At 55.8% G+C, this 13,823-nt stretch overlaps 1 protein-coding gene across 1 annotated transcript; it reads left to right on the top strand.

Annotated features, from left to right (window-relative positions):
* Positions 1-5,446: 5,446 nt before the first annotated feature.
* Positions 5,447-12,194, top strand: CPA1 (carboxypeptidase A1). Its single transcript, XM_006088351.2, has 10 exons — positions 5,447-5,652; positions 6,054-6,135; positions 6,561-6,794; positions 7,018-7,119; positions 7,604-7,705; positions 7,932-8,042; positions 8,708-8,798; positions 9,279-9,478; positions 9,989-10,073; positions 11,922-12,194. The coding sequence occupies exons 1-10, from the start codon at positions 5,588-5,590 to the stop codon at positions 12,107-12,109; spliced, it is 1,260 nt and encodes a 419-aa protein (XP_006088413.1). The 5' UTR covers positions 5,447-5,587; the 3' UTR covers positions 12,110-12,194.
* The last annotated feature ends 1,629 nt before the right edge of the window (positions 12,195-13,823 follow it).

Genomic DNA, 13,823 nt, shown 5'->3' with positions numbered 1-13,823 from the left:
ATGTGTGTGAGCGTGTGTGAGCATTTGTGTGTGTGTGTGACCGTGTGTTGTGTTGTGAACCTGTGTGTTAAGTGTTGTGTGTGTGACCCCCGTGTGTTTTTGACCGTGTGTGTGAGCGTATGTGTGTGAGCGTGTGTGTGAGCATGTGTGTGTGTGTGAGCGTGTGTGTGTGTGTGTGTGTGTGAGCGTGTGTGTGAGCGTGTGTGTGTGTGTGTGTGTGTGTGTGTGTAAATAATTGTCTTCCGGGGAGGGGGTGGTGTCCTGAAGGGCAACCTTTGGAGGTTCTCCTTCCCTGAGTACCTGGAACAATCCTTGGGAACGAGGACATGTTTGCAAATCCATTTTTTGGCTTGTTTGGCCTCCCTCCTTCCCCCTGCCACCCTGAGGTCTGGAGTTGGCCTCCTGCTCTCCCCTACCCAGCTTCGCTAAGCTCTGTGTCTCTCCATCCCCACCCCTGCCTCTCAGCTCACCTCCCCCAACTCCCCAAAGCATAGCTGAGACCACAGGGTAACATTTCACAAAATTCTACTTGGGAATACAGAAGGGAAAGGCAGTGCAGAAAATAAAACCCTTCTCCCGGACGCTGGTGTCGGAGCTGGTCCCTGTCCTTTTGTGAGGCCCTCCCTCCCTACAGCGCTCGCTCCCCTTGACCCTCAGCCTGCTCCCCCATCCCAGGGGCAGCCCATTCTGCCCCCCAAGTCCAGGAACGGCCCTCCCCACTCTCTCTCTCAGGCAAAGTAAGAAGCGAACCTCCCCTCCCCCATACCCCCCTTTCCGCGGTGGCCACTCCTGCTTAGTTCCTCTTTCCAGATCTCTGTTCTGGGACGTGGGCTGCGACTTGACGTTCCCTAGAGACCCCCTGGAGCACTTCTCTCTTCAGGTGACTCTTCCTCCAGAGCCTTCTGGTCCCTTCTGCAGGCAAGCACCACTGGCCACCCTAAAGCGACGGTTCTGCAGCTTCAAAGAAAACAAGCAACAGGCTCTGGGCACTCAGTTATGAAAGCAAAACTCAGAGGACCCTGTCAGAACCTCCTCCGTCCAGCCTGCCAGGCACCCCCAGCCCCAGCCCCCCACTGAGCCTCAGCAGGAGGTGGCCCCTCCTGACCGACACTGCCCTGGGAGCACCGATCTTACAAGTCGGTGCAGGACCCCTGGGGCCCTGTTCCAGGCTCCACACAAACCGGAAAGCCTCTCTGCCCTGCCCCGAGCGAGCGGTCACCGCAGCTGAGACCAGAAATACAAACGCCCTAGAACCAAAGGGTCACAGCTGGAAGCGACCATGGAGATCACGGTGCCCACCTCCGCGTTTCATAACCGAGGAAACTGAGGCCCGGGGGTGCAGGACCCCGCCCGAAACCATAGCATGGGTTTGTGGCAATCTCCTCTAGAAGGCATGCCACCCTTCCTTTCCCTCTCTTCTGAAGCTGGAGAAGGTCTTTGTGTTGCTGTGCATGTTTCCAGTCACATGGGACAGAAAACCAACTTGAAAATGCTTGAGAAAGAGAGGAATTTGTTGGCTCATTCCTAGAGCTGGGGTGGGTATGGCTGGGTCGGTCCTGAATCACATGGCCTCAGCGTAAGGGAAATGGAGGTGCTGTTACCCGAAGGAGGAGGGTACCGGAGGGCGAGAGTGGGGTGTCTGTTACAGTCCACCTCTTGGCTCCCCTAAATTCCCATCGACTTCTCTTCCCAGACACACAACCGCGCCACACACAACCTTAAACACACTGGCCAGTGGAAGACAGCGGAAGGCTCCTGCTTTACTGGGTGCGGCCATTCTGACTGCGCCCATCTGTGCTCTCTGCGAGGATCTCCCTGGCCCACTGGCCCCTTTGCTCCCTCATCTAGACACGGGGGACTGGTTCTTCTGCCTCTTTAACAGCCTGTTCTCTAGGTTTTGGTTTGAGGGTCTCTGAGCAGCGTCCTAGGGCCTCTGTTTACCACGCCTGGGCATTCTCTGGCCACAGGGCTGTCACGGGTACTTGTCCCGTTTGTGCACGGACAAAGGCATTCTGCTGGGAGGATGAGGGACTGCGTCTGCCCAGAGGGGAAGGGGCCCTTTCCCATGTCACGTAAAGGTTCCCTAGACTGAAGGTTGTATTGTCTCCCGACAGTACAGGCACTAAAAAGTTTAATAAGTACAGCATTTGGAATGCTTTTCATTTTAATTGATTAACTAATTAATTTATTTAATCCTCACCCAAGGATATTTTTCCATTGATTTTTAGGGAGAGTGGAAGAGAGAGGGCAAGTCAGAGAGAAGCACTGAACACATCAATTGCTTGCCTCCTGCATGAGCCCCCACCAAGGCCTGGGCCGGGGAGGACCCTGTAACCAAGGTACCTGCCCTTGACCGGAATTGAACCCTGGACCTTTTAGTCCGCAGGCTGACGCTGTATCCACTGAGCCAAACCGGCTAGGGCAGGAGTGTTTTTCACAAAAACAACAGAAACCCCAATTAGTAAAAAGGACAATATGCAGAGAAACGTGTGTCTTTTTCAAGAGTGAGGAAGTGTTTTCTAGAAACTTCTTTGCTGACCTCCCCCCCACATCTCATTGGCAAAACTGGGTCACATGCCCGTCCCTAAACCAACCACTTGACTGCTCTTAGACTTAGTCCCTGAGCTGGGAAGGGGGTGACTTCCCTGGGGGGTGATGGCTGCACACAGTCCGGGTTTGTTCGGCCAGGAAGAAGGGAGGGACACCGTGAACACCGGTCCGTGGGCCTCCATCGGGCCTCTGTCTATTTGCATGCAGGCACTTGCCTGGCCACCTGTCCTTGAGTCTAGATGCCAGCCTGGTGGTTTCTTTCTCATGCTCAGAGGGCTTGGTTCTCTGCCTATTCCCCCAGCTTTCAGCCCAGTGGCCTTCATCTCCGCCTTGCTTTGGACCCATGCGGGACCAGCCCGTGGAATGGGAAGGCAGAGCTGAGGCCCTCTGCCCCAGGTCCCATTCTAGCAAACGTCTTTACCAAGAGGCACTTTTCAGCTTCCTGAGGTGCTTGGCAAAGACGTGGGGAATTAGGCTAGTCTCCACCTGGGACCCCATCCTCAGCTTCCGGCCAGTGCAGGCCCTCATTTGTTTACAGCATTGAGTCAGTCTTTCCCAACTTTGCAAGAAAATAGGTTCTATGGCTCTTGGGCACCTTAGATGGCTGGCTGGAGGCTGCAAGAGGCCCTCTCTCGGAGGCTGCGCCCTTTCCCACCCCTCCCCCCTTTTCCCATGGGCTTGTCTTTTCTGGAATTCACAGAAGGCCTCAGCATTAGCCAACACCCCACACATGTGTAGTGGACATAAAACAGAGTCAAAATTATAGGACATTAGATTTAGACATAGAAAAAAAATATATTTTTAAAATAATGCAGACCAAGGAAGGCTTCTACAAGCCTTCTTTCCTGGAGGGGGCAGATTGGAGAGTTTGAGATGAGACTGTGAGGACCAGGTAAGACGGGCCCTCATCTGAGCACATGTAGAGTCTGGCTGGGGAGATAGAAATAACACTCCAGCTACAAGGAAGGAGGAGTAAGTGTGAGTTCGTGTGATAAGCATCCCTTCTCTTCCTGGCCTGGCCAAATCCTGTCATGAAGACGCAGATGAGCTGTCCCCTTCTTGGTAAAGTCTTCCCTGGACCCTCCTGCGTGGACCCACAGTGCTGAGTCCATAGCCCCCCTGGTGCTTGTCAGGCCACACCCGGGAGAACCCCCTGCTCAGGTCTCCCGCAGCGAGGGGAGCATCTCCGGGAAGTCTCTTGCGTGTCTAATTCTGTTTTGGCAACAGCTTCTTGTAAGACCTGTCGGAGAACCAGCATGTTACTTGGTCACTTTCCCACCAGACCGAGAGCTCTGAGATCGGGGACCGGTCAGCAGGGGACATAGCTGAGATGAGGGCACACTTCCCACGGCTGTTCCCAGCTGGCGACAGCATCGCGGGCACGAGGGCCAGCCTTCCTGAGGAATGCAGGACGCGCCGATGACAATGTTGGCTCACAGATCGCACAACAGCCTGGCTGTCATGGTCTCAGCACTGTGCTGCCATCTGAGCTCTTCCTGCCCACCCCTCCCTCATTCCCCTCCCTCCTTCCCCCTCCGTCCCCAGGTGTCAGCCCCCACATCTGGTGAAGGTGCTCCTGCCTTCTGATCCCTTCTCGTTATCCTTCCTGGGCATTTCTCCCCACGACTCCCTGGCATGTCTAGTCTAGTCTTGATGGCAGCTTCTTGGAGGACCTGAGAGTTGGTTATTCCTGTCTTCCCTGCTGGGCCCTGAGCTCCCTGAGATTGGGGACCAGGGGTCTTGGGCATCATCTCACAGTGGAGCACAGTGCCGGGCCCAGAAGGATGACGGCCCAAAGGGATGCGACTTCAGAGAAGGGGCAGATGAGTGGGGAGAGAGAAGCCAGAGAAAGCTTCAGGGAGGAAGCGAGCCTTGCCCGGGCCTGGAGGCTGCAGAGTGGAAAACAACAGTCTTCATGGAGGCGCAGCACCTGGCGGGGGGCGGGGGAGGGGGGGTAGTGTTTCATCGTCTGGGTTCAGGAGGAGGCCGTGGGCTACTAGAATGGGTCACTCTGCCTGGACACAGGAGGGTTGGCAGGTGGGGTGGGGCAGAGAGGCAGAGGGAGCACATGGGAACCAGGAAGGGCAACCGAGGCTGTGGTCAGCACCCACGTTGGAGGCTCTGACACAGAGCAGGGCCCCCAGATGGTGTCGGGAACTGCTGGGGCCCCTGTGGATCCGGGCGGATTTTCCGTAGATGTCTCCACGATGAGATCAGCGTCCAGAGCCGGAGCGAATTCCCCTTTGTGAGTTCCAGTGCCTCCTGGGCACTGTGCAGTCCCCACCGCCTGGCCCTGGCTCCCAGCACCACGCCGTCTGCTCAGATGACATCTGTTTACAGTTCCCATCCAGGGCAGTCCTGCTCCCAGAGCCCTGCGGTGGGGGTGGTGGGGGAGACGCTGGCAGGAATTGGGCTTCTGCCCCAGCTGAGGCCCGACTCCCACAGGCCCCCGAGGCTGATAGGAGTGGGGGCAGGAAGTGCCCTTCAAGGGGCTGTACCCCGGAGCGGGTGTGCCCTGCACAGGGGAGGGAGAGCCCTGGACAAAGCCAACGTGGTGAGGAGCAGCAGGTACAGCAACTGGTTGGGGTACAGGGTCCCGCCTGCTCTGTCACAAGAACAAACTAGCTGGCCTCAGGGAACGCTTCACACGAGGCCCCAGCTGGTGTGGCTCCTCCAAAGTCCTGGCTCCTCCGCTGCCCAGGACAGCTGTGGGTGCCTGGCTTGTGGGTGCAGCACCATGGGCTGTGGGCGAGCAGGGTTCCCGCCGGGCGGCCTTAAGCCCCAGTGACCTTCAGGCCCTTCATGGCCAAGGGATTGAGCCCCAGCTTATCTCTCCAGCTGCCCTGTTCCCTGCCCCTTTATCAGGAAGGTGAGAAGGTATCAGAGCTCGGAACTCCCACCGCTCCCTCCCCGTGGGACAGCACCCAGGTGCAGGGGGAGGCAGCGCTCGGGCACAGGCAGGACACCTCTGTCCTGGGAGAGTTTAAAAGGCCCCCGGATCCTCTCTTCTCAGTTGACCTTCCCAACTGGCTTCACCATGCAGGGGCTGCTGATTTTCAGTCTCCTGCTGGGGGCTGTCCTTGGCAAAGAGGACTTCGTAGGGTAAGAGGGGAGATAGGGAGGGCTCAGCCTCCAGCCCCCATCTGGAGGAGATGGACAGACAGACACACTCTGGGAGGCAGGCTGACCAGGGACCAGGGCTGAGCCCTGGATACCTGAGCTTTGAGGAGGAATTTCCCGGAGAAGAGGCAGGAGGAGGCTTGGCTGGCTTTGGAGAGAGACACAGAGTCTACACTGGGACTGGGGACAGCAGCAGTGTCCGGAAGGTTCGCAGGAGCCCAGACCATCTATGGCTGAGACCCCTTGTGCTTCCCCCTGCTCAGCCCAGAGGACTGAGGCCCAGCCTGGGTTTCTAGGCCGCCTGCTGCCCTCCTCCCACCGGGGAATGTGCATGGCCAGTAGGGGCTTCTCGGACCCTCAGTCTCCCCTTCTCCTCTGCCCAGGCACCAGGTGCTCCGAATCTCTGTGGCTGATGAAGCCCAGGTCCAGAAGGTGACGGAGCTGGAGGATCTGGAGCACCTGCAGGTCAGAGGACAGAGGAGCCTTCCCTGAGGCCCAGGGTGCCTCTCAGGCCACCTGGGCCCACCCTCGGCCCCCACCGACCCTGGAGCCTGGGCTCTCTCCCCCAAGCCTTCTAGAAAGGAGCCATGGGACTGATCCCTGTTAGGAAGTGATTAAACCCCCAGTTCCTGGATCTCGGTGCCTTTGAGCACCTGAGCAAAGGGGGATCCCCGTTCTAGTCCCCACGCCTTGCTGTCTCCATGTCCTCACCCTACTCTGCTTCCTTGGCCATTTCTCTGATCGTACTGGACTTTGTCCTGTGTCCAGGGGTTCCCTTTGTCCTCTGTCCCTCACATCCCCAATTGTATGGGAAATTCTGCCACCAAACCCTTTCCCAGGCTGGCCCCTCCCCAGCCCGCTGTGACAGTGCTGGCTCTTGTCCTTCCCAGCTGGACTTCTGGCGGGGCCCTGCCCAGCCCGGCTCCCCCGTCGATGTCCGAGTGCCCTTCCCCAGCCTCCAGGCTGTCAAAGTCTTCCTGGAGGCCCATGGCATCGAGTACACCATCATGATCGAGGACGTGCAGTCGCTGCTGGACGAGGAGGAGGAGCAGATGTTCGCCTTCCAGGCCCGGGCCGCCTCCACCGACACCTTTAACTATGCCACCTACCACACCCTGGAGGAGGTGAGGGCCCTCTGGGCCACGCCCACAGGCACCAAGCTCTTGGTCAGGCTGGCAGAGCCTGGGTGTGCGTGGCACCTGCCCTGTCTCCATGTGGCCTGGTGGTCTGGGCCGTGGCCCTTCCACACTGCAGGGCTCACCGCTGGCCGGCTAATGGAGCTCTTAAGGGAGGCATCCCGGCACCTTGAAGCCATTAAAGCCGGCCTTCCCTCCTGTCCCTTCTCAGATCTATGGCTTCATGGACATGCTGGTGGCTGAGCACCCAAATCTTGTCAGCAAGCTCCAGATCGGCAAAACCTATGAAGGCCGTCCCATCTACGTGCTGAAGGTAATGAGCTCCTGCAGGTGGTGTACACGGCACATATGCAAGAATGGGCACCCACATCCGTGTGTAGGGGGAGCCTGTAGTCACGGGGAACACCGTGTTCACCGACTCCCCGTGCAACAGTGGGAAGGTCTGGATTTCCATGCTGGTCTAGGTGTGCGCACATCTGTATGCACGATTTTAATTTTTAAGTGAACTGTTTCCAATCAAGAGTCCCATTGTGGAAAGTATCCTGGAGTTGGGGTAACCCAGACCAAAGGTTTTGTGACCTCCAATGGAGAGGAACAGGGTGGGGCCTGGAAGCTTGGGCTGAGGGCAGGAGGCCAAGTTCTGTGGGGGTCTCTATCCAGGCCGTGCCCCCATACCCCACCTGAGTGGTAGCCCCACAAACAGAGTCTCAACCTGTGATACCCAGAGAGCAGCTGGCCTCTGGCCCTGAGGCGGGACCAGGCCCCAGCCCGACCACCTCTCTGCTCTTCTCGTTTAGTTCAGCACTGGGGGAAACAACCGCCCCGCCATCTGGATCGACACGGGCATCCACTCCCGGGAGTGGGTCACTCAGGCCAGCGGCATCTGGTTTGCAAAGAAGGTAAGCCTGGGGAGCTGTGTGTGTGTGTGTGTGTGTGTGTGTGTCGGGGGCGGGGGGGCTCTGGCCCCGTGGAGCACTGGTGCCGGAGGCCCATAGAATACTGGCCTCCTCTTCCCACCCAGAAACCGTGACTGCAGAGGGGGGGCGCGGGCAGGTGTCTACTGGTCTAGCATGGCAGACGCCTGGCCCGGCCCCCTCCACCTCTGTGCCTTCCAACCCTCCCCAGATCACACAGGACTATGGCCAAAACCCGGCTTTCACCGCCATTCTTGACAAGATGGACATCTTCCTAGAGATCGTCACCAATCCTGATGGTTTTGCCTTCACCCACAGCAAGGTATTTGCCTTCTCCTGTTCTTGGGGAAAGCAGGGTGGGCCTCTGGCTCCTGAGACTAAGTTACTCACCCCTATTCTCAACCTCCAGGAGTCAAGGGAAGGGCAAACAGACCTGCCCCCAGACCAGGGTTCTCAACCTCGGCGTTCTTGACATTTTGGTCATGCTGAGTGTTTAGCACATCCTGACGAGTACTCATGAGATGCCAGTAGCAACGCCCTAGTTGAGATCACCAAAAACATCTTCAAACATTGCCCAATGTCCAGTTGTGGGGGGACAAGATTGTCCCCAGTGGAGACCCACTGCCCAGACCTTACTTCCTGGCTTTATTTCATTGTTATGGCAGGTACAGCATGCTACCAATCAAATGCGAATGGGGTGGGCACCTCATGCCTTTTCACTTCCCACCAGAAGAAACTTCTGGCCACATGTCACCCATTGTCTCCTCCTCCATTCTCCTTCAGCCAAGAGCCCCCTCTACTAGTATACGTCTTCCTCCTGACAACCAGTCGAGGGTGGTTTCCGGCCCCACGCCTTGTCCACACCCAAGCTCCGGATCAGGGTGCTTTGAGTTGACTGAGGCCTCCAGCCCACACTGCTCCCTGTGGGCACTGAGCCCCAGGCTAGCGCGCTGATGGTGACAGACTAATGTCTGATTCCTTCCTCAGAACCGCTTGTGGCGCAAGACTCGATCCCTCACGGCAGGCTCCTCCTGTGTTGGGGTGGACCCCAACCGGAACTGGGACGCTGGCTTTGGGAGTAAGGCCCAGGGTGATCTGGGAGCAGGGATGGGACAACTGGGAATGCCTTCTTACACTTCTGTCCCTGTCCTGCCCCAGCAGCAAGGGCTTGGGGTGGGGGTGGTGGGACTGTCAGCCCCTCTTTGAGGCTCAGTGAGGGAGGTGGCACTCTGAGGCTTGCTTGTCCCTTGTCTGTAACGAGGAAGTCCCTCCCAATGGAACTGAGATCTGAAGCCTCCCTAGGGGTCTGCAGGCCGCCCCTCTGTGGCCACTTCATGCAGAAGTGGGTCTGGCTTGAGAGCCCTTCTCCCGTCCTGGGCGGGTCCATCCTCTCTGCCCACGGCCTGGAGAGGTGGGCCCCCAGATTATAAAAGGCCTCTGGCCTTTCCTTCATCGGAGGGTGGGGGTGAGCCCTCCTACACCCACCTCACCCCCTACCCCATGCAGGGACACTTGGCTTCGCTGTAAGGAATGCAACTACCCCCTCTCTCCTCCTCAGAGGCTGGAGCCAGCAGCAACCCCTGCTCTGAGACTTACCACGGCAAGTTTGCCAATTCCGAAACGGAGGTCAAGTCCATCGTGGACTTTGTGAAGAGCCATGGGAACATCAAGGCCTTCATCTCCATCCACAGCTACTCCCAGCTCCTCCTCTATCCCTATGGCTACACAACAGACCCCGCCCAGGACCAGGCTGAGCTGGTACGCGCTCACCCTGCTTGCCCTTCGATCCCAAAGGCAGCTTTGGGCAGCAGGCCTAGGGCTTCATCCATCAGATCTGCTTAAGGCTCGAGGGCCTACACCTGCCTGACACCCTGTTCCCCCCTGGGCCCCTGGCGGGGGAGACTGGCAAGACAGACCAGCCTTACTTTTAGTCTGGGAAACTGAGGCATCGAGTGGTTGAGTCACTTCTGTCACGTGGCAGACTGAGAGGAGGGGCTAGACTTGGAGCTTGTATCTCAAGTTCACACTTGGAGCTACAGTGTGACCAAAGGGCAGGGAAGTGCCAGGCAGACATCCTGCAGGGTCAGAGGATCCCAGCTCCGGAGCTGCCCTGCAGGTCCTAGCAGGCCCTGTGTTCTCTGTTCGGGACCTGCTTTTGTGGGGTGCGTGTTCCCGGGTCACCCTGCCACCCCTGGGCTGCCCTGGCCCTGCTGTTCTGGGGGCTTGGTGTTGACGGCCATGATGGGTTTTGTTTGGCATTTTCTCCAGGATGAGCTGGCCAAGTCTGCTGTGACGGCCCTGGCTTCTCTGTATGGGACCAAGTTCAAGTATGGCAGCATCATCAAAGCAATCTGTAAGTGGGTGCATGGTCTGTGTGTGTGGCCCCGGGGGAAGCTCAGTTGGCCAAGGGTGCCCAGATCTGGGGACATGGGCAAGGAGAATGGCTCCTGACCCCGCCTGATAACTCCGTGGGCAGTGCTGCCCTTTCTCTGCCTTCTTCGACACCTTCAAACAAACATGTCAGTTCCTCTGAGAACTCTTATCCCCTTGTCTTGGGGTTAAGTCCAGCTTCATGGAGAGTGAAGGTGGAGAGTTCTGCTGGCATTCGTAGATCACCCAGAAATTCAACTTAAAAAATATCCCCTGCAATGCCCTTCAATTAGAGAATACATCTACTCTTTCCGCAGCTTACTTATATAGTGACCGTGGTAGGAATACTGCTACACAACGAATATTTATTGAGCACCTACTGTGCACTAGGCCTTGTTTTACTTGCTTGGAAATAAAATAAGCATAGATTAAAAAACAAAACAAAAACAGCCCTAACCGGTTTGGCTCAGTGGATAGAGCATCAGCCTGCGGACTCAAGGGTCCCAGGTTCGATTCTGGTCAAGGGCATGTACCTTGGTTGCGGGCACATCCCCAGTAGGAAGTGTGCAGGAGGCAGCTGATCAATCTTTCTCTCTCATCGATGTTTCTAACTCTCTATCCCTCTCCCTTCCTCTCTGTAAAAAAATCAATAAAATATATTAAAAAACAAGCAAACGAACAAAAAAAACCCACACAACAAAACAAAGCCTTACATTCTAGCCAGGGGGACGGACAATGACCAAGAGTAAATGGTACAGTATGTTAGGGAGTAAGAGGAAAACTAGAACCGGGTGAGGGGACCCAGGGACCTGGGGGTGGGAGTGGGTGGGCGAGTTGAAGGGAAGGCCTCAATGAGAGAGTGAAATTTGGACAAGTGTTGAAGGAAATAAGGGAGGAAGCCCAGAGGCTATCTATCTGGGGAAGAGCTTCCAGACAGAGGAACCTTCTAGAACAAAAGCCCTACCTTGTGGTTTGGCCCCGTGTTGTAGGAATAGCAGGGACAGCACAGAGACCCTGGTGGCTGCAGCCGAGTGAGAACACAGAATTGTGGAGGCAGGTGGGGTGCAGGCAGATCTGTGGGGCCCGGAGGGAACGTACTGGGTTAACCAGCTGACAGGAGGCAGGAGCACTGAAAAGCAGGGCACAGGGACAGAGGTGGGGGGCGTGCTGGTCTCACATACGTCCCGCCCTCGGGCCCAGGTTTTGGTGGGTCACAACCTTCCCCAGGGCTGGCCTTGCTTTTGGGCTCCAGGCCTTCTTTGGCAACTGTCTCAACACCAGGTCTAAGGGTTTTGCTTTATTCAAGGCTGTCAAGTTAAATTCAGATACGCAGCCGCCTCCCTCCTCCCTGCCCAATTTGAAAGCAGCTTCCTAACGGCTTGGTAACTGCAAATCTGGGCCAAGTTTCTCCTGAAAAGACAGACAAGGAAGTTTTGCTTTGACTCTGGCCCTTGCACTTTCCCCTGCAGACCACGGCCCCAGGGGGCAAATCCTGGTGACCTAAGTGGGTAGCTGGAGTAGTTGGAGGCCTGACCAAAATGGCTCCTGGAGGACGGAGGCGGTTCTCAGTGGCGCTTTTGCAATCGCGGGCACTTTCCCGCATCCCCAGGGAGAGGAGAACCCTTGCCGGCCCCTCTCTGTGGGCCTCGTGGGCTGAGAACTTTCTGGGGAGTTACTAGGGAGGAAGCCAGGCTGCTTGGTCAACAGCAGGCACCGAGTAGATGGTGACCCCATCAGCACTGCAGGGGCTCCGGGCTCTGGACCATCAGCCTGGCCCTTGCAGTATTTCCAAGTGACTGACCTTCGCTCTCCCGCTTCTGCTCCTGCCCAGACCGAGCCAGCGGAGGTACCATTGACTGGACCTACAACCAGGGCATCAAGTACTCCTACACCTTCGAGCTCCGCGACACTGGGCGCTACGGCTTCCTGCTGCCCGCCTCCCAGATCGTCCCCACGGCCCAGGAGACGTGGCTGGCGCTCCTGACCATCATGGACCACACTCTGAAGCACCCCTACTGAACCGGCCCTCCGCTCTCCCCTCTTTAGCCTCCCCGGCAACCGAATAAAGTTCGAGTGCACATGGAGCAGAATCTCGGGATGTGCATATGGGAACACATGGGGCGCGTCTGCTCTTTCAAGCTGGGGCAGGAGTGATTTAGTTCCTGCAGGCCTCGCTGCACATGTGTGGGTGGTTGGACTAGATGACCCCAAAATCCCCCCCGCCCCCCACATTCCAAGGTCCTGTGAGTTTGTATCCAAGTGGCATCTGTTTTAATTAGACCACCCCGAGCTCAGCTCTCAGTGGGGTGATTTGTTCATACCTTAGTAGCAAGCTGCAGTCACAGCTGCTAACCAAATGCCTGGCACCCTGCTGCGGCGAGGAATTCCGCTCGCACAATAGTCTAGCTGGTTGGACCCATTCATCTACAACAGCAATAACTTTTAGTATGAAATAGAATAACCGGGTGGCCACTGCTGCCCCAAATAGATGTTGCAGCCAGGCAAACCAAATTTCTGTAAAGCAAATATGGTCTCCCACTCCTGAATGAAATTGGAAGAGAGCAATTAGCTTAAACACAATCATTTTCTGAAGATGAAGAACACCAATCCCAGGACATTTAAAAAAAGATATATTTTTTATTGATTTCAGAGAGGAAGGGAGAGGGAGAGAGAGAGATAGAAACAGCAACGATGAGAGAGAATCATTGACCGGCTGCCTCCTGCACGCCCCACACTGGGGATCGAGCCCGCAACCCGGGCATGTGCCCTGACCGGGAATTGAACTGTGACCTCCTGGTTTGTGGTTGATGCTCAACCACTGAGCCACACCCGCCGGGCCCAGGACATCTTATTAATTGTGGTTTATCATGAAGACTGCCTTTAGGGACAGAAGTAGTTTCCCTTACATTTGCACAGCCTTTCCAGGATCTTTTGGTCCATTGTCCCCGCGCCCTTTCCTGTCCCACCCACCACCACTCCTGAACATTCACAAACTTTCTCAAACATAAGGCTCTCCTCTGCATACCCTCCACAGAACCTAGAACTTGCCTTCCCTCGTTTGGCTTGCTGATTCTGATGGCTGTGATATATCATTAGTGGCTGGCACAACAATATATAGGGCACCTCAATCTTTTTTCAAAGCAAGAATCTACATTGTTTTCTCCAAATCTCTTAAGATGTGACTGTAGAGCAGGGGGTTACTCCAACATTCCAGTTGAAGCTAATGCTTTCACGTGGCCCTAGTTTCTATTCAACTAAGATGGCTTCCTACAGAAGTCACTGGGAAGTGGGTGGGATGGATTAGTAGCTCCCCAAACAGTGGGTAAGGGGGTGAGGGTGGCAGCCTCTTCCTGTATCAGCCGGGTGGGGATGTCACAATGCTTGCAGCTCCACTGACTTAACAGCCTTGTCTTTTCCCACATAAAATGGCCTAAAGGTAAAATGCCTTTTTTTAAGGGACCCTTGGGGAATTTTCATCTTGAAGGTTGTTTTTTTTAAATATATGTGTTTTGTTTTTTTTTGCTGCCAAGCAAATTAAAAAATAAAAAGAATAAAACTGACTATACATACAATATATGTAAACTTATAGGAGGCAAGGTAAAATAGTGTTTCAGCCTTTATAGAAACATGACCTAAAGATTTTAAACACTTCCTTCAAGTTATCTTTTGGGAACCATTTCCCTTCAATCTATGAAGATAAGCTGAAACCCATTTTAATGGTTCAATTTGCACA

This window comes from Myotis lucifugus, unplaced genomic scaffold (genome assembly GCF_000147115.1).
Source record: "Myotis lucifugus unplaced genomic scaffold, Myoluc2.0 scaffold_46, whole genome shotgun sequence".
Classification (NCBI taxonomy): Eukaryota; Metazoa; Chordata; class Mammalia; order Chiroptera; family Vespertilionidae; genus Myotis; species Myotis lucifugus.
The sequence above is the reverse complement of the archived record's forward strand: the minus strand, read 5'-3'. Positions and strand labels throughout refer to the sequence as shown.

Bases quoted from the DNA above. Each gene is read 5' to 3' on its own strand.
- CPA1 (XM_006088351.2), top strand. From the start codon at position 5,588: ATGCAGGGGCTGCTGATTTTCAGTCTCCTGCTGGGGGCTGTCCTTGGC. The intron at 6,136-6,560 runs GTCAGAGGACAG...TGTCCTTCCCAG, and splicing joins AGGATCTGGAGCACCTGCAG to CTGGACTTCTGGCGGGGCCC. The intron at 8,799-9,278 runs GTAAGGCCCAGG...TCTCCTCCTCAG, and splicing joins CTGGGACGCTGGCTTTGGGA to AGGCTGGAGCCAGCAGCAAC.